The following is a 17,502-nucleotide window of genomic DNA, read 5'->3' as shown; positions in this document are numbered from 1 at the left end:
CAGCCATGTCCTGCAAGGTAATCGCTATGGGCGTCCCTGATGTAATTGGCGCCATATTAGCGCGCGTCCCCTGAGCGGGAGGCGAAGGGTCTGACACGTGGGGAGAGTTAGTCGGCATAACTTCCCCCTCGACAGAACCCTCTGGTGATAATTCTTTTATAGATAAAGATTGATCTTTACTGTTTAAGGTGAAATCAATACATTTAGTACACATTCTCCTATGGGGCTCCACCATGGCTTTCAAACATAATGAACAAGTAGGTTCCTCTGTATCAGACATGTTTAAACAGACTAGCAATGAGACTAGCAAGCTTGGAAAACACTTTAAAACAAGTTTACAAGCAATATAAAAAACGTTACTGCGCCTTTAAGAAACACAAATTTTCCCAAATTTTGAAATAACAGTGAAAAAATGCAGTTACACTAACAAAATTTTTACAGTGTATGTAATAAGTTAGCAGAGCATTGCACCCACTTGCAAATGGATGATTAACCCCTTAATACCAAAAACGGAATAACAAATGACAAAAACATTTTTTAAACAGTCACAACAACTGCCACAGCTCTACTGTGGCTTTTTACCTCCCTCAATACGACTTTTGAAGCCTTTTGAGCCCTTCAGAGAAGTCCTGGATCATGCAGGAAGAAGCTGGATGTCTGTGTCTGTAATTTTTGCTGTGCAAAAAAACGCCAAAATAAGCCCCTCCCACTCATATTACAACAGTGGGAAGCCTCAGGGAACTGTTTCTAGGCAAAATTCAAGCCAGCCATGTGGAAAAAACTAGGCCCAATAAGTTTTATCACCAAACATATGTAAAAAACGATTAAACATGCCAGCAAACGTTTTAAAATACACTTTTATAAGAGTATGTATCTCTATTAATAAGCCTCATACCAGTCGCTATCACTGCATTTAAGGCTTTACTTACATTACTTCGGTATCAGCAGCATTTTCTAGCAAATTCCATCCCTAGAAAAATATTTTAACTGCACATACCTTATTACAGGAAAACCTGCACGCTATTCCCCCTCTGAAGTTACCTCACTCCTCAGAATATGTGAGAACAGCAAAGGATCTTAGTTTCTTCTACTAAGATCATAGAAAACGCAGGCAGATTCTTCTTCTAAATACTGCCTGAGATAAACAGTACACTCCGGTACCATTTAAAAATAACAAACTTTTGATTGAAGAAATAAACTAAGTATAAAACACCACAGTCCTCTTACGACCTCCATCTTAGTTGAGAGTTGCAAGAGAATGACTGGATATGGCAGTGAGGGGAGGAGCTATATAGCAGCTCTGCTGTGGGTGATCCTCTTGTAACTTCCTGTTGGGAAGGAGAATATCCCACAAGTAATGGATGATCCGTGGACTGGATACACTTAACAAGAGAAATGGGACTTGAGATAGAAGGTCTGGTCTTAACGGAAGTGTCCAAGGTTGGCAACTGGCCATCCGAACGAGATCCGCATACCAAAACCTGTGAGGCCATGCTGGAGCCACCAGCAGTACAAACGAACGTTCCATTAGAATTTTGGAAATCACTCTTGGAAGAAGAACTAGAGGCGGAAAGATATAGGCAGGATGATAATTCCAAGGAAGCGACAATGCGTCCACTGCTTCCGCCTGAGGATCCCTGGATCTGGACAGATACCTGGGAAGTTTCTTGTTTAGATGAGAGGGCATCAGATCTATTTCTGGAAGTCCCCAGATTTGAACAATCTGAAGAAATACCTCTGGGTGAAGAGACCATTCGCTCGGATGTAACGCCTGGCGACTGAGATAATCCGCTTCCCAATTGTCTACACCTGGGATGTGAACAACAGAAAACAGAATTTATGTTTACCTGATAAATTACTTTCTCCAACGGTGTGTCCGGTCCACGGCGTCATCCTTACTTGTGGGATATTCTCTTCCCCAACAGGAAATGGCAAAGAGCCCAGCAAAGCTGGTCACATGATCCCTCCTAGGCTCCGCCTTCCCCAGTCATTCGACCGACGTAAAGGAGGAATATTTGCATAGGAGAAATCATATGATACCGTGGTGACTGTAGTTAAAGAAAATAAATTATCAGACCTGATTAAAAAACCAGGGCGGGCCGTGGACCGGACACACCGTTGGAGAAAGTAATTTATCAGGTAAACATAAATTCTGTTTTCTCCAACATAGGTGTGTCCGGTCCACGGCGTCATCCTTACTTGTGGGAACCAATACCAAAGCTTTAGGACACGGATGAAGGGAGGGAGCAAATCAGGTCACCTAGATGGAAGGCACCACGGCTTGCAAAACCTTTCTCCCAAAAATAGCCTCAGAAGAAGCAAAAGTATCAAACTTGTAAAATTTGGTAAAAGTGTGCAGTGAAGACCAAGTCGCTGCCTTACATATCTGATCAACAGAAGCCTCGTTCTTGAAGGCCCATGTGGAAGCCACAGCCCTAGTGGAATGAGCTGTGATTCTTTCAGGAGGCTGCCGTCCGGCAGTCTCATAAGCCAATCTGATGATGCTTTTAATCCAAAAAGAGAGAGAGGTAGAAGTTGCTTTTTGACCTCTCCTTTTACCAGAATAAACAACAAACAAGGAAGATGTTTGTCTAAAATCCTTTGTAGCATCTAAATAGAATTTAGAGCGCGAACAACATCCAAATTGTGCAACAAACGTTCCTTCTTTGAAACTGGATTCGGACACAAAGAAGGCACGACTATCTCCTGGTTAATGTTTTTGTTAGAAACAACTTTCGGAAGAAAACCAGGTTTAGTACGTAAAACCACCTTATCTGCATGGAACACCAGATAAGGAGGAGAACACTGCAGAGCAGATAATTCTGAAACTCTTCTAGCAGAAGAAATTGCAACCAAAAACAAAACTTTCCAAGATAATAACTTAATATCAACGGAATGTAAGGGTTCAAACGGAACCCCCTGAAGAACTGAAAGAACTAAATTGAGACTCCAAGGAGGAGTCAAAGGTTTGTAAACAGGCTTGATTCTAACCAGAGCCTGAACAAAGGCTTGAACATCTGGCACAGCTACCAGCTTTTTGTGAAGTAACACAGACAAGGCAGAAATCTGTCCCTTCAAGGAACTTGCAGATAATCCTTTCTCCAATCCTTCTTGAAGAAAGGATAGAATCTTAGGAATTTTTACCTTGTCCCAAGGGAATCCTTTAGATTCACACCAACAGATATATTTTTTCCATACTTTGTGGTAAATTTTTCTAGTTACAGGCTTTCTGGCCTGAACAAGAGTATCAATAACAGAATCTGAGAACCCTCGCTTTGATAAGATCAAGCGTTCAATCTCCAAGCAGTCAGTTGGAGTGAAACCAGATTCGGATGTTCGAACGGACCCTGAACAAGAAGGTCCTGTCTCAAAGGTAGCTTCCATGGTGGAGCCGATGACATATTCACCAGGTCTGCATACCAAGTCCTGCGTGGCCACGCAGGAGCTATCAAGATCACCGATGCCCTCTCCTGATTGATCCTGGCTACCAGCCTGGGGATGAGAGGAAACGGCGGGAATACATAAGCTAGTTTGAAGGTCCAAGGTGCTACTAGTGCATCTACTAGAGTCGCCTTGGGATCCCTGGATCTGGACCCGTAGCAAGAAACCTTGAAGTTCTGACGAGAGGCCATCAGATCCATGTCTGGAATGCCCCACAGTTGAGTAATGTGGGCAAAGATTTCCGGATGGAGTTCCCACTCCCCTGGATGTAATGTCTGACGACTCAGAAAATCCGCTTCCCAATTTTCCACTCCTGGGATGTGGATTGCAGACAAGTGGCAGGAGTGAGTCTCCGCCCATTGAATGATTTTGGTCACTTCTTCCATCGCCAGGGAACTCCTTGTTCCCCCCTGATGGTTGATGTACGCAACAGTCGTCATGTTGTCTGATTGAAACCGTATGAACTTGGCCTTTGCTAGCTGAGGCCAAGCCTTGAGAGCATTGAGTATCGCTCTCAGTTCCAGAATATTTATCGGTAGAAGAGATTCTTCCCGAGACAAGTCTGTATAGTCCCCATTCCACTGACTGAGCATGCACAGTTGTAATGGTCTTAGATGAATGCGCGCAAAAGGAACTATGTCCATTGCCGCTACCATCAAACCTATTACTTCCATGCACTGCGCTATGGAAGGAAGAGGAACGGAATGAAGTATTTGACAAGAGTTTAGAAGTTTTGTTTTTCTGGCCTCTGTCAGAAAAATCCTCATTTCTAAGGAGTCTATTATTGTTCCCAAGAAGGGAACCCTCGTTGACGGAGATAGAGAACTCTTTTCTACGTTCACTTTCCATCCGTGAGATCTGAGAAAGGCCAGGACAATGTCCGTGTGAGCCTTTGCTAGAGGAAGGGACGACGCTTGAATCAGAATGTCGTCCAAGTAAGGTACTACTGCAATGCCCCTTGGTCTTAGCACCGCTAGAAGGGACCCTAGTACCTTTGTGAAAATCCTTGGAGCAGTGGCTAATCCGAACGGAAGTGCCACGAACTGGTAATGCTTGTCCAGGAATGCGAACCTTAGGAACCGATGATGTTCCCTGTGGATAGGAATATGTAGATACGCATCCTTTAAATCCACCGTGGTCATGAATTGACCTTCCTGGATGGAAGGAAGAATTGTTCGAATGGTTTCCATTTTGAACGATGGAACCTTGAGAAACTTGTTTAGGATCTTGAGATCTAAGATTGGTCTGAACGTTCCCTCTTTTTTGGGAACTACGAACAGATTGGAGTAGAACCCCATCCCTTGTTCTCCTAATGGAACAGGATGAATCACTCCCATTTTTAACAGGTCTTCTACACAATGTAAGAATGCCTGTTTTTTTATGTGGTCTGAAGACAATTGAGACCTGTGGAACCTCCCCCTTGGGGGAAGCCCTTTGAATTCCAGAAGATAACCTTGGGAGACTATTTCTAGCGCCCAAGGATCCAGAACATCTCTTGCCCAAGCCTGAGCGAAGAGAGAGAGTCTGCCCCCCACCAGATCCGGTCCCGGATCGGGGGCCAACATCTCATGCTGTCTTGGTAGCAGTGGCAGGTTTCTTGGCCTGCTTTCCCTTGTTCCAGCCTTGCATTGGTCTCCAGGCTGGCTTGGCTTGAGAAGTATTACCCTCTTGCTTAGAGGACGTAGCACTTGGGGCTGGTCCGTTTCTACGAAAGGGACGAAAATTAGGTTTATTTTTGGCCTTGAAAGACCTATCCTGAGGAAGGGCGTGGCCCTTGCCCCCAGTGATATCAGAGATAATCTCTTTCAAGTCAGGGCCAAACAGCGTTTTCCCCTTGAAAGGAATGTTAAGCAATTTGTTCTTGGAAGACGCATCCGCTGACCAAGATTTTAACCAAAGCGCTCTGCGCGCCACAATAGCAAACCCAGAATTTTTCGCCGCTAACCTAGCCAATTGCAAAGTGGCGTCTAGGGTGAAAGAATTAGCCAATTTGAGAGCACGGATTCTGTCCATAATCTCCTCATAAGAAGGAGAATTACTAGTGATCGCCTTTTCTAGCTCATCGAACCAGAAACACGCGGCTGTAGTGACAGGGACAATGCATGAAATTGGTTGTAGAAGGTAACCTTGCTGAACAAACATCTTTTTAAGCAAACCTTCTAATTTTTTATCCATAGGATCTTTGAAAGCACAACTATCTTCTATGGGTATAGTGGTGCGTTTGTTTAGAGTAGAAACCGCCCCCTCGACCTTGGGGACTGTCTGCCATAAGTCCTTTCTGGGGTCGACCATAGGAAACAATTTTTTAAATATGGGGGGAGGGACGAAAGGTATACCGGGCCTTTCCCATTCTTTATTTACAATGTCCGCCACCCGCTTGGGTATAGGAAAAGCTTCGGGGGGCCCCGGGACCTCTAGGAACTTGTCCATTTTACATAGTTTCTCTGGGATGACCAAATTCTCACAATCATCCAGAGTGGATAACACCTCCTTAAGCAGAGCGCGGAGATGTTCCAACTTAAATTTAAATGTAATCACATCAGGTTCAGCTTGTTGAGAAATTTTCCCTGAATCTGAAATTTCTCCCTCAGACAAAACCTCCCTGGCCCCCTCAGACTGGTGTAGGGGCCCTTCAGAAACAATATCATCAGCGTCCTCATGCTCTTCAGTATTTTCTAAAACAGAGCAGTCGCGCTTTCGCTGATAAGTGGGCATTTTGGCTAAAATGTTTTTGATAGAATTATCCATTACAGCCGTTAATTGTTGCATAGTAAGGAGTATTGGCGCGCTAGATGTACTAGGGGCCTCTTGTGTGGGCAAGACTGGTGTAGACGAAGGAGGGGATGATGCAGTACCATGCTTACTCCCCTCACTTGAGGAATCATCTTGGGCATCATTTTCTCTAAATATTGTGTCACATAAATCACATCTATTTAAATGAGAAGGGACCTTGGCTTCCCCACATTCAGAACACAGTCTATCTGGTAGTTCAGACATGTTAAACAGGCATAAACTTGATAACAAAGTACAAAAAACGTTTTAAAATAAAACCGTTACTGTCACTTTAAATTTTAAACTGAACACACTTTATTACTGCAATTGCGAAAAAGTATGAAGGAATTGTTCAAAATTCACCAAAATTTCACCACAGTGTCTTAAAGCCTTAAAAGTATTGCACACCAAATTTGGAAGCTTTAACCCTTAAAATAACGGAACCGGAGCCGTTTTTATATTTAACCCCTTTACAGTCCCTGGTATCTGCTTTGCTGAGACCCAACCAAGCCCAAAGGGGAATACGATACCAAATGACGCCTTCAGAAAGTCTTTTCTATGTATCAGAGCTCCTCACACATGCATCTGCATGTCATGCTTCTCAAAAACAAGTGCGCAATACAGGCGCGAAAATGAGACTCTACCTATGATTAGGGAAAGCCCCTAGAGAATAAGGTGTCCAATACAGTGCCTGCCGGTTATTTTACAAAATTCCCAAGATTAAAATAATTCCTCAAGGCTATGGAGTATAAAATATGTTTATATATAAATCGATTTAGCCCAGAAAATGTCTACAGTCTTAAAAAGCCCTTGTGAAGCCCTTATTTACTGTCTGTAATAAAATGGCTTACCGGATCCCATAGGGAAAATGACAGCTTCCAGCATTACATCGTCTTGTTAGAATGTGTCATACCTCAAGCAGCAAAAGTCTGCTCACTGTTCCCCCAACTGAAGTTAATTCCTCTCAACAGTCCTGTGTGGAAACAGCCATCGATTTTAGTAACGGTTGCTAAAATCATTTTCCTCTTACAAACAGAAATCTTCATCTCTTTTCTGTTTCAGAGTAAATAGTACATACCAGCACTATTTTAAAATAACAAACTCTTGATTGAATAATAAAAACTACAGTTAAACACTAAAAAACTCTAAGCCATCTCCGTGGAGATGTTGCCTGTACAACGGCAAAGAGAATGACTGGGGAAGGCGGAGCCTAGGAGGGATCATGTGACCAGCTTTGCTGGGCTCTTTGCCATTTCCTGTTGGGGAAGAGAATATCCCACAAGTAAGGATGACGCCGTGGACCGGACACACCTATGTTGGAGAAATTAGACATTCCGCCCATACAAGTATCCGAGATACTTCTTTCATAGCTTGAGGACTGAGTCCCACCTTGATGATTAACATACGCCACAATTGTGACACTGTCCGTCTGAAAACAAATAAACGATTCCCTCTTCAGAAGAGGCCAGAACTGAAGAGCTCTGAAAATCGCACAGAGTTCCAAAATGTTGATTGGTAATCTCGCCTCCTGAGATTCCCAAACCCCCTGCGCTGTCAGAGATGCCCATACAGCTCCCCAACCTGAAAGACTCGCATCTGTTGAGATCACAGTCCAGGTTGGACGAACAAAAGAGGCCCCTTGAATTAAACAATGGTGATCCAACCACCAAGTCAGAGAAGATCGAACATTGGGATTTAAGGATATTATTTGAGATATCCATGTATAATCCCTGCACCACTGGTTCAGCATACAAAGCTGAAGAGGTCTCATGTGAAAACGAGCAAAGGGGATCGCGTCCGATGCAGCAGTCAAGAGACCTAGAATTTCCATGCAAAAAGCTACCGAAGAGAATGACAGACTGAAGGTTTTGACAAGCTGAAACCAACGTCAGACGTCTCTTTTCTGTTAGAGACAAAGTCATGGACACTGAATCTATTTGAAAGCCCAAAAAGGTTACCTTTGTCTGAGGAATCAAAGAACTCTTTGGTAAATTGATCCTCCAACCATGTCTTTGAAGAAACAACACAAGTTGATTCGTATGAGATTCTGCAGAATGTAAAGACTGAGCAAGTACCAAGATATCGTCCAAATAAGGAAATACCGCAATACCCTGTTCTCTGATGACAGAGAGAAGGGCACCGAGAACCTTTGAAAAGATCCTTGGAGCTGTTGCTAGGCCAAACGGAAGGGCAACAAACTGGTAATGCTTGTCTAGAAAAGAGAATCTCAGAAACTGATAGTGATCTGGATGAATTGGAATATGAAGATATGCATCCTGTAAATCTATTGTGGACATATAATGCCCTTGCTGAACAAAAGGCAGAATAGTCCTTATAGTCACCATTTTGAATGTTGGTATTGTTACATAACGATTCAATATTTTTAGATCCAGAACTGGTCTGAAGGAATTCTCCTTCTTTGGTACAATGAATAGATTTGAGTAAAACCCCAGACCCCGTTCCAGAACTGGAACTGGTACAATTACCCCAGCCGACTCTAGATCTGAAACACATTTCAGAAATGCCTGAGCCTTCACTGGGTTTACTGGAATGCGAGAGAGAAAAAATCTTCTCACAGGAGGTCTTATCTTGAAACCTATTCTGTATCCTTGAGAAACAATGTTCTGAATCCAAAGACTGTGAATCGAATTGATCCAAATATCTTAAAAATCGTAACCTGCCCCCTACCAGCTGTGCTGGAATGAGGGCCGCACCTTCATGCGGATTTAGGAGCTGGTTTTGACTTTTTAAAAGGCTTGGATTTATTCCAAACTGGAGGTTTCCAAACTGAAACCGTTCCTTTAGGGGAAGGGTCAGGCTTCTGTTCTTTATTCTGACGAAAGGAACGAAAACGATTAGCAGCCCTGTATTTACCTTTAGATTTTTTATCCTGAGGCAAAAAGGTTCCTTTCCCCCCAGTAACAGTTGAAATAATAGAATCCAACTGTGAACCAAATAATTTATTACTTTGGAAAGAAAGAGAAAGCAAAGTTGACTTAGAAGTCATATCTGCATTCCAAGATTTAAGCCATAAAGCTCTTCTAGCTAAGATAGCTAAAGACATATATCAGATCACAGATAAAGTTATTAGCATGTTGAAGAAGTTTAACAATGCTATAAGCATTATGGTCTGACACTTGTTGCGCTAAAGCCTCCAACCAGAAAGTGGAAGCTGCAGCAACATCAGCCAAAGAAATAGCAGGTCTAAGAAGATTACCTGAACATAAATAAGCTCTCCTTAGAAAGGATTCAATCTTCCTGTCTAAAGGATCCTTAAAGGAAGTACTATCCGCCGTAGGAATAGTAGTATGCTTAGCAAGAGTAGAAATAGCCCCATCAACTTTAGGGATTTTATCCCAAAATTCTAATCTATCAGATGGCACAGGGTACAATTTCTTAAACCTTTGAGAAGGAGTAAATGAAGTACCCAGACTATTCCATTCCCTAGAAATTACTTCTGAAATAGCATCAGGAACTGGAAAAACTTCAGGAATAATTACATGAGGTTTGAAAACCGAATTTAAACGCTTAGTAGATTTAGTATCAAGAGGACTAGACTCCTCCATATCTAATGCAACTAACACTTCTTTAAGTAAAGAACGAATAAACCATCTTAAATAAATATGAAGATTTATCAGTGTCAATATCTGAGGCAGAATCTTCTGAACCAGATAGATCCTCATCAAAAACAGATAAGTCAGAATGATGACAGTCACTTAAAAATTCATCTGAAATATGAGAAGTTTTAAAAGACCTTTTACACTTACTGGAAGGAGGAATAACAGACAGGGCCTTCCTAATAGATTTAGAAACAAATTAACAGGGACATCCTGAACATTAGATGTTGAAGGAGCAACAACAGGTAATGGATTATTACTAATGGAAATACAATCTGCATTAGAAAGTTTATCATGACAGTTATCACAAACAACAGCCGGAGGAACAGTTACCAAAAGTTTACAACAGATGCATTTAACTTTGGTAGAACCAGCATTAGGCAGCGTCTTTCCAGAAGTAGATTCTGATCCAGGGTCATGTTGAGACATCTTGCAATATGTAATAGAAAAAACAACATATAAAGCACAAATATCAAATTCCTTAAATGACAGTTTCAGGAATGGGAAAAAATGCCAAATGAACAAGCCTCTAGCAACCAGAAGCAATGAAAAATGAGACTGAAATAATGTGAAAAAAAGGTGGAGACAATAATGACGCCCACATTTTTTGGCGCCAAGTACAACGCCCATATTTTTTGGCGTCAAGAATGACGCCACATCCTGTGACGCCGAAAAAATGACACCCACAATTTTGGTGCAAAAAAAACCGTCTGAACGTCAAATATGACGCAACCATACGCAAACTTCCGGCGTCAATTAGGGCGCCGGAAATGACAAAAATTGTTTTGCGCCAAAAAAGTCAGCGCCAAATAAGACGCAATAAATTGAAACATTTTCAGCCCCCGCGAGCCTAACAGCCCACAGGGAAAAAAAGTCAATTGAAAAAATTATTTTAAGGTAAGAAAAAATATTTCATATGCATTATCCCAAATAATGAAACTGACTGTCTGAAATAAGGAATACTGATTATCCTGAATCAAGGCAAATATAAGTTTAAACACATATATTTAGAACTTTACATATAAAGTGCCCAACCATAGCTTAGAGTGTCATAAAAAATAAGACTTACTTACCCTAAGACACTCATCTACATATAGTAGACAGCCAAACCAGTACTGAAACGAGAATCAGTAGAGGTAATGGTATATAAGAGTATATCTTCGATCTGAAAAGGGAGGTAAGAGATGAATCTCTACGACCGATAACAGAGAACCTATGAAATAGATCCCGTAGAAGGAGACCATGGTATTCAAATAGGCAATACTCTCTTCACATCCCTCTGACATTCACTGCACTCTGAGAGGAAAATCGGGCTCCAGCCTGCTGCGAAGCGCATATCAACGAAGAATCTAGCACAAACTTACTTCACCACCTCCATGGGAGGCAAAGTTTGTAAAACTGAATTGTGGGTGTGGTGAGGGGTGTATTTATAAGCATTTTGAGGTTTGGGAAACTTTGCCCCTCCTGGTAGGAATGTATATCCCATATGTCACTAGCTCATGGACTCTTGCTAATTACATGAAAGAAATGTAAATTTAGAATCCGGCCCATGTTTGGTTCACAACCTGGGTTGTTCTTGCTGATTGGAGGCTAAATGTCAGCCACCATTAAACAAGTGCTGTCCAATGTCTGAACCAAAAATTGGCTGGCTCCTTAGCTTAGATGCCTTCTTTTTCAAATAAAGATAGCAAGAGAACAAAGAAAAATTGATAATAGGAGTAAATTAGAAAGAAAAAAATTTGGGTTTAGTATCCCTTTAATTACTAGGCACCACCGCTTGGGCTCCTTGAGTACACACAGCTGTCATATAATTTCCCTTTTGGTCCCACATAAAATGGCATGATATGAGCGCAACATACCTCAGCAAAGGAGCCCAGATATCCACTATAATGGGAGGCAAAAGACAAATCTTTCATAATTGGTCGCAGAGACTTATGATAAATTTCCATTGAGGTGACAAAAGAATCACAAACAATACCCCATATACATCATTCTGACAAGCACTTTATCAAATGCACAGCTTCATTTTTCAACCACGGAATACTGCACTGTTTTGCAGTCTATTGACACAACCCTTGAAAAGTCTTTTCAGTATATTATCTCTTTTGACCCTCTGGCCAATCAGGATCAAATATAAATGAACTCATTCAATAACAAAGCAATCGCTGTTTAAAATGTTGTGTGTCAGTATTCTGGACCCTACTAGTTGAATGTCAAGCTCTCTTTATTAAGCATTATATGGTGAATTAAAGTTTCATGTCCCTTTAATTGGGTTCACACTTTGAGGAGAACAGTTTGGGTGTAGGTAACTCAATAGACTGTATTTTTTAACTTACCTGCCAGATAGCGGATCGTGTCCAGTTTATGAGATTCCATTAATGTCTTGAGAGAAGCTATATCTATATCAATTTTCTTGTTGATTTCTGTAATGACACCATCTGTAACTGTGTTCTGAGAGAAGAAAAAAAAACGCAGACACATAAAACAACTTGTTCTCTTTCTTTTCCTGGCACAACATGATAAACATTTCATGGTCTGGGGGATTTTTACAGAAGAATTAATGGATATCTGATACTTCTAAGCACTTGTAAGTATGAAGAAGATGAAAACATCACAAGAGCTGGCTTTCACCTCTTATCTCAGTGAGATCAAGGTAAAAAACAATCTGTAGCATGTGTCATATTTGCATACCAAACACCACATCTGAGGAATGTGTGCGTGACCCCCAAACATTACTGTGTAAATAAAGTTTTGTTCTCGTTTCCATAAAGCCAGTAGGTGCCAATCATTACACATACTGTAAATATTTTTATATTGCACCCTGGTCATTGCTTAAAGGGACAAATTTGGAATCCACATAGACGCATTTTAGTTTTGAATAAAAGCATTTTTGGAATATAAATGTATTAGCACAAATAGCCGTTTCAAAGGTGTTTTTAAGTATGCACCGTGCGCCAGCATTTTAAACACAACATTCGCTGAGAGAGCCTAAGGTGTTTGTACCTACTTGTAATGACTCAATCTTTTAATTGCTGATATGATACAAGCCCTACCAGTGATCTGAGCAGCTGCAGTATTTTAAATTAATGGAATGTCCCTTTAATATACTTGTGAGCGAGATGGACAGACAACTGCACGTATTTATGCAAAGTGCCCTTGTGGTTCTGCATTAATATGATATCATAATAAAACATTTGCACTTTGATCTACAAATCCAGGGTGTATGGATAAGATAGTGGGGTTAGGGAAAGGTAAGGGGATTTATGACATTTAAGCCAAGTGTAGAATTATACACTGAATTTATCAAAAACAGAATTTATGCTTACCTGATAAATTACTTTCTCTTGCGGTGTATCCAGTCCACGGATTCATCCTTTACTTGTGGGATATTCTCCTTCCCTACAGGAAGTGGCAAAGAGAGCACACAGCAGAGCTGTCCATATAGCTCCCCCTCTAGCTCCACCCCCCAGTCATTCGACCAAAGGTTAGGAAGAAAAAGGAGAAACCAAAGGGTGCAGTGGTGACTGTAGTTTAAACAAAATTTTTTACCTGACATAAATGTCAGGGCGGGCCGTGGACTGGATACACCGCAAAAGTAATTTATCAGGTAAGCATAAATTCTGTTTTCTCTTGCAAGGTGTATCCAGTCCACAGATTCATCCTTTACTTGTGGGATACCAATACCAAAGCTTTAGGACACGGATGAAGGGAGGGAACAAGACAGGTACCTTAAATGGAAGGCACCACTGCTTGCAAAACCTTTCTCCCAAAAATAGCCTCCAAAGAAGCAAAAGTATTGAATTTGTAAAATTTGGAAAAAGTATGCAGTGAAGACCAAGTCGCTGCCTTACAAATCTGTTCAACAGAAGCCTCGTTTTTAAAAGCCCATGTGGAAGCCACTGCTCTAGTAGAATGAGCAGTAATTGTTTCAGGAGGCTGCTGGCCAGCAGTCTCATAGGCCAAATGGATGATGCTTTTCAGCCAAAAGGAAAGAGAGGTAGCAGTCGCTTTCTGACCTCTCCTCTTACCAGAATAGATAACAAACAAGGAGGATGTTTGTCTGAAATCCTTAGTTGCTTGTAAATAGAATTTTAAAGCACGAACCACATCAAGATTGTGTAACAGACGTTCCTTCTTCGAAGAAGGATTAGGACACAGAGAAGGAACAACTATTTCCTGGTTAATATTCTTGTTAGAAACAACTTTAGGAAGAAAACCAGGTTTGGTAAGATAATAAAAACTACAATTCTAACACCACATTCACTTTACCCTCCCGTAGAGAGACCCTAGTGCTTAGAGCCGGCAAAGAGAATGACTGGGGGGTGGAGCTAGAGGGGGAGCTATATGGACAGCTCTGCTGTGTGCTCTCTTTGCCACTTCCTGTAGGGAAGGAGAATATCCCACAAGTAAAGGATGAATCCGTGGACTGGATACACCTTGCAAGAGAAATAGAAAAAGGATTAAAAAAACTACACTTTATTAACATATATACAAAAAGACATTACCAACAGAGAGTGCTGTGATAGGTCTGAAGAGATGGGAATTATTACTTCCAAACTCCTTTATCAACATTCATACCATTCAGCATCTAACTGCTGTTAACTAGACACAGTAGTAAGAGATGTTTTAGTAGGTATTGGGAGATGGGAATATTCACTTCCAACTCCTTTATTCCATAGCCATACTATCCAACATCCCACTATTACTAATTTTAAAAATAGAGGGGCCAATGGACCAAGCTAGCATGTGTATTCCTTTGGGGATAGAAGCTTAGTGCAGGAAATCTATAGGATTAGAGCCCATACTTCACAGGTGTAGTCACACAAATTGCAAACAAGCTATGCGCTCAAGGGCATCCTCCTGCCTGCGTACTGCTTTGATTTAACAAAGTCAGCCAATTACTAGCTGCATCCCTATATTAATAAATGCATACATACAAAACACACATACCAAACGCATTCATAGTTATCAAAAGTCAGGCAGTTAAATTGTAACTCATGTATATTCCGTGTTTGAGTCAAAGTAAAAAACCTGTCTAAGTGTAATACTGTGTGCAAAATAATGAGCTACCAGGACAACATAATCTTATGTTGCGCCGAGGTATAACCAAAAGTAGACACTATGTTATAACCCAATGTAATTAGCCCAGCAATGTATCGCTATAGTATTAACACTAAAATTAATCACTAGCAGTGAAAAGAACCCCCGCTGCTGTGAATGCTGTGTGTTAGTTGGAACACGCTATCAGCTGATGCCAAGCCCACCGACGCGTTTCCATCACTCAGACGTGACTTCGTCAGGGTATAGGGCCAGCCCAGCGTTAGACTATGTTTTTTATTGGATTCAGTCGTCATAGTAACGTATTTGTTTAAATCGTAAATAGTTTTGCGGAAGTGTAGCACCGCATTGGCCTCTTACAATGTTTAATACAGAGCCTTATTTTCAAAGTTAGAGAGTGATAACTTACTCTTTTATCTGCCAAAAACATTATGAATTAATAAAGTATTATGATAACGATTGTTATATTTATTACCAGTGGTTTTTATATATGCAGAGACAGTGTCAATTCCATCATCAATTGTCACTTTCTGTCACACTATCCTTATTTGGTCTATTTCTTTGGTATAGCACATATTCTCACATGACAATCACAGAGAGTGGAAGGATATTATACAAACACAGAATGTTGCAATATTAAGGTGGCAACGAGGTGATGAAACAAGTAATGCTTATTTAGTAGGTAAATACACGAAACACAGAAAAAGCTGTCTTAATTCAAAAGTCATCTCTTTTTGATTGACATAAGTTCTATTTGTTACTTTGTTATTGTATTTATTTTATGTTACAGCAGTTCTTATAAATTAATTAGGTGGATATGGGTATTTTGTGTATATCTTATTGGATATTTTATTCATCTAGGAATCCATATAATATGTCAATACATGGTTGAATAGGAGATTTTACCACTCTCTAAACCAACCAATATTCAGTTATATGCCTTCATTCAGGATGATCACGTATTGACCATGTAAATCATCCGCATCACAGTTGTAAACATATATATGGATGCTATTTAATTCAGTAAGTGGTAAGAATAAGGGTTGGCGCTAACTGTAATCCTAAAAGCCTAGTTATAAAAACTACTCCTCCTTAGTAGTTCGAAATAGAGTTAATAATGAAAACTAGAGGTAAATAACTGGCGCTAAACAAATAGCTAGGATTACACTACCTAAGGATAATATTAAATCAATACCTATATAGTAAATATCTGTGGTCAAATACAACTCGTGATACAAAAAAATAACATTAATGTGAATTAACCTAGAAATGACAAGTGCACTTGCTACTTAGTGTCGATCCTTAAAATGCAAATAATAAAACTCTGTGGTCTAATCCGTGCTGTGGTGTGGGCTAAAATCTAACAATAGCCTCAACTAGTATTATGATGCAGGCCAAAGGATACAATGTGTAAAAAAAAAAAAAAAAAAAAAATAATATAAAAAAAAAAAGGTGTTATAGCGGTCTGCTAAGTGGAACAATAATAAAATCTGTTAAAGTGTATAGGTGCCGGTTTATGCAAATAAATCTCTCTGACTAGAGTTTAAAAAATATATATATATTTAATACTAAACATTAATAAACAAATGTTGCTGACTGTTATAAAAAATTAAAACACACACTAGGGACGTCTCCCTTAAGTGTAATAGGCAAGAAACAAATATTGGCTCCAAATAGAATGAATATATCACACGTATGTCTGATATAACAAAGTTCCTGTATGATGGGAAAGTCACAGTTTTATAACTAGTAAGGTACCTTACTGAACTCGGAGTAATGGGAGCTGGCAGCTCGACCGTATGTTAATTCCTTGTGCTTTCTTCGGCGTCTGTGTTTGACGGGGTATTTCGCGGCTGAACAACAAGCCGCCCACTTTCGTAATGATTGGCGGTTTGGGCCACACACCCTTTCTTTGATAGGCCGGATGGATCCTCGTACTGAGTGAGTGTGACGGTACCTCTGATGATAGGTGTAGCAGTCTGGTCAATGTCACAACGTCACAAGGTGCCTGTGAACCTTAAATAAGGTGGAAGTGTTCCTTAAAAACTGCACTCCAAGCAGTATTAGCAGCAGGATAGGACAACTAATATTGGCGCTGATCAGATCCCTGGTCCTCAAGTGGCAGTTGACTTTGTTAGTCCACAAGAGGGGGCTGGATCGCAGCTGTTAGTGTCGTATAAGTCTCGTAGTGTCCCAATAGTAAAAACAAAATCACTGGAGTAAATTCTACGCGTTTCACCCCAGGAGGGCTTTATCAAGATCTTGATAAAGCCCTCCTGGGGTGAAACGCGTAGAATTTACTCCAGTGATTTTGTTTTTACTATTGGGACACTACGAGACTTATACGACACTAACAGCTGCGATCCAGCCCCCTCTTGTGGACTAACAAAGTCAACTGCCACTTGAGGACCAGGGATCTGATCAGCGCCAATATTAGTTGTCCTATCCTGCTGCTAATACTGCTTGGAGTGCAGTTTTTAAGGAACACTTCCACCTTATTTAAGGTTCACAGGCACCTTGTGACGTTGTGACATTGACCAGACTGCTACACCTATCATCAGAGGTACCGTCACACTCACTCAGTACGAGGATCCATCCGGCCTATCAAAGAAAG

At 40.7% G+C, this 17,502-nt stretch overlaps 1 protein-coding gene across 1 annotated transcript in view; it reads right to left on the bottom strand.

Annotated features, from left to right (window-relative positions):
• CCDC90B (coiled-coil domain containing 90B) overlaps positions 1-17,502 on the bottom strand; it is a 228,197-nt gene that overhangs the window by 16,937 nt on the left and 193,758 nt on the right. The window contains exon 8 of the mRNA XM_053708664.1: positions 12,167-12,281. Within this exon, the coding sequence (XP_053564639.1) occupies positions 12,167-12,281 (115 nt within the window). The remainder of the gene's footprint in view (positions 1-12,166; positions 12,282-17,502) is intronic.

Source organism: Bombina bombina, chromosome 3 (assembly GCF_027579735.1).
Source record: "Bombina bombina isolate aBomBom1 chromosome 3, aBomBom1.pri, whole genome shotgun sequence".
Taxonomy (NCBI): domain Eukaryota; kingdom Metazoa; phylum Chordata; class Amphibia; order Anura; family Bombinatoridae; genus Bombina; species Bombina bombina.
The sequence above is the reverse complement of the archived record's forward strand: the minus strand, read 5'-3'. Positions and strand labels throughout refer to the sequence as shown.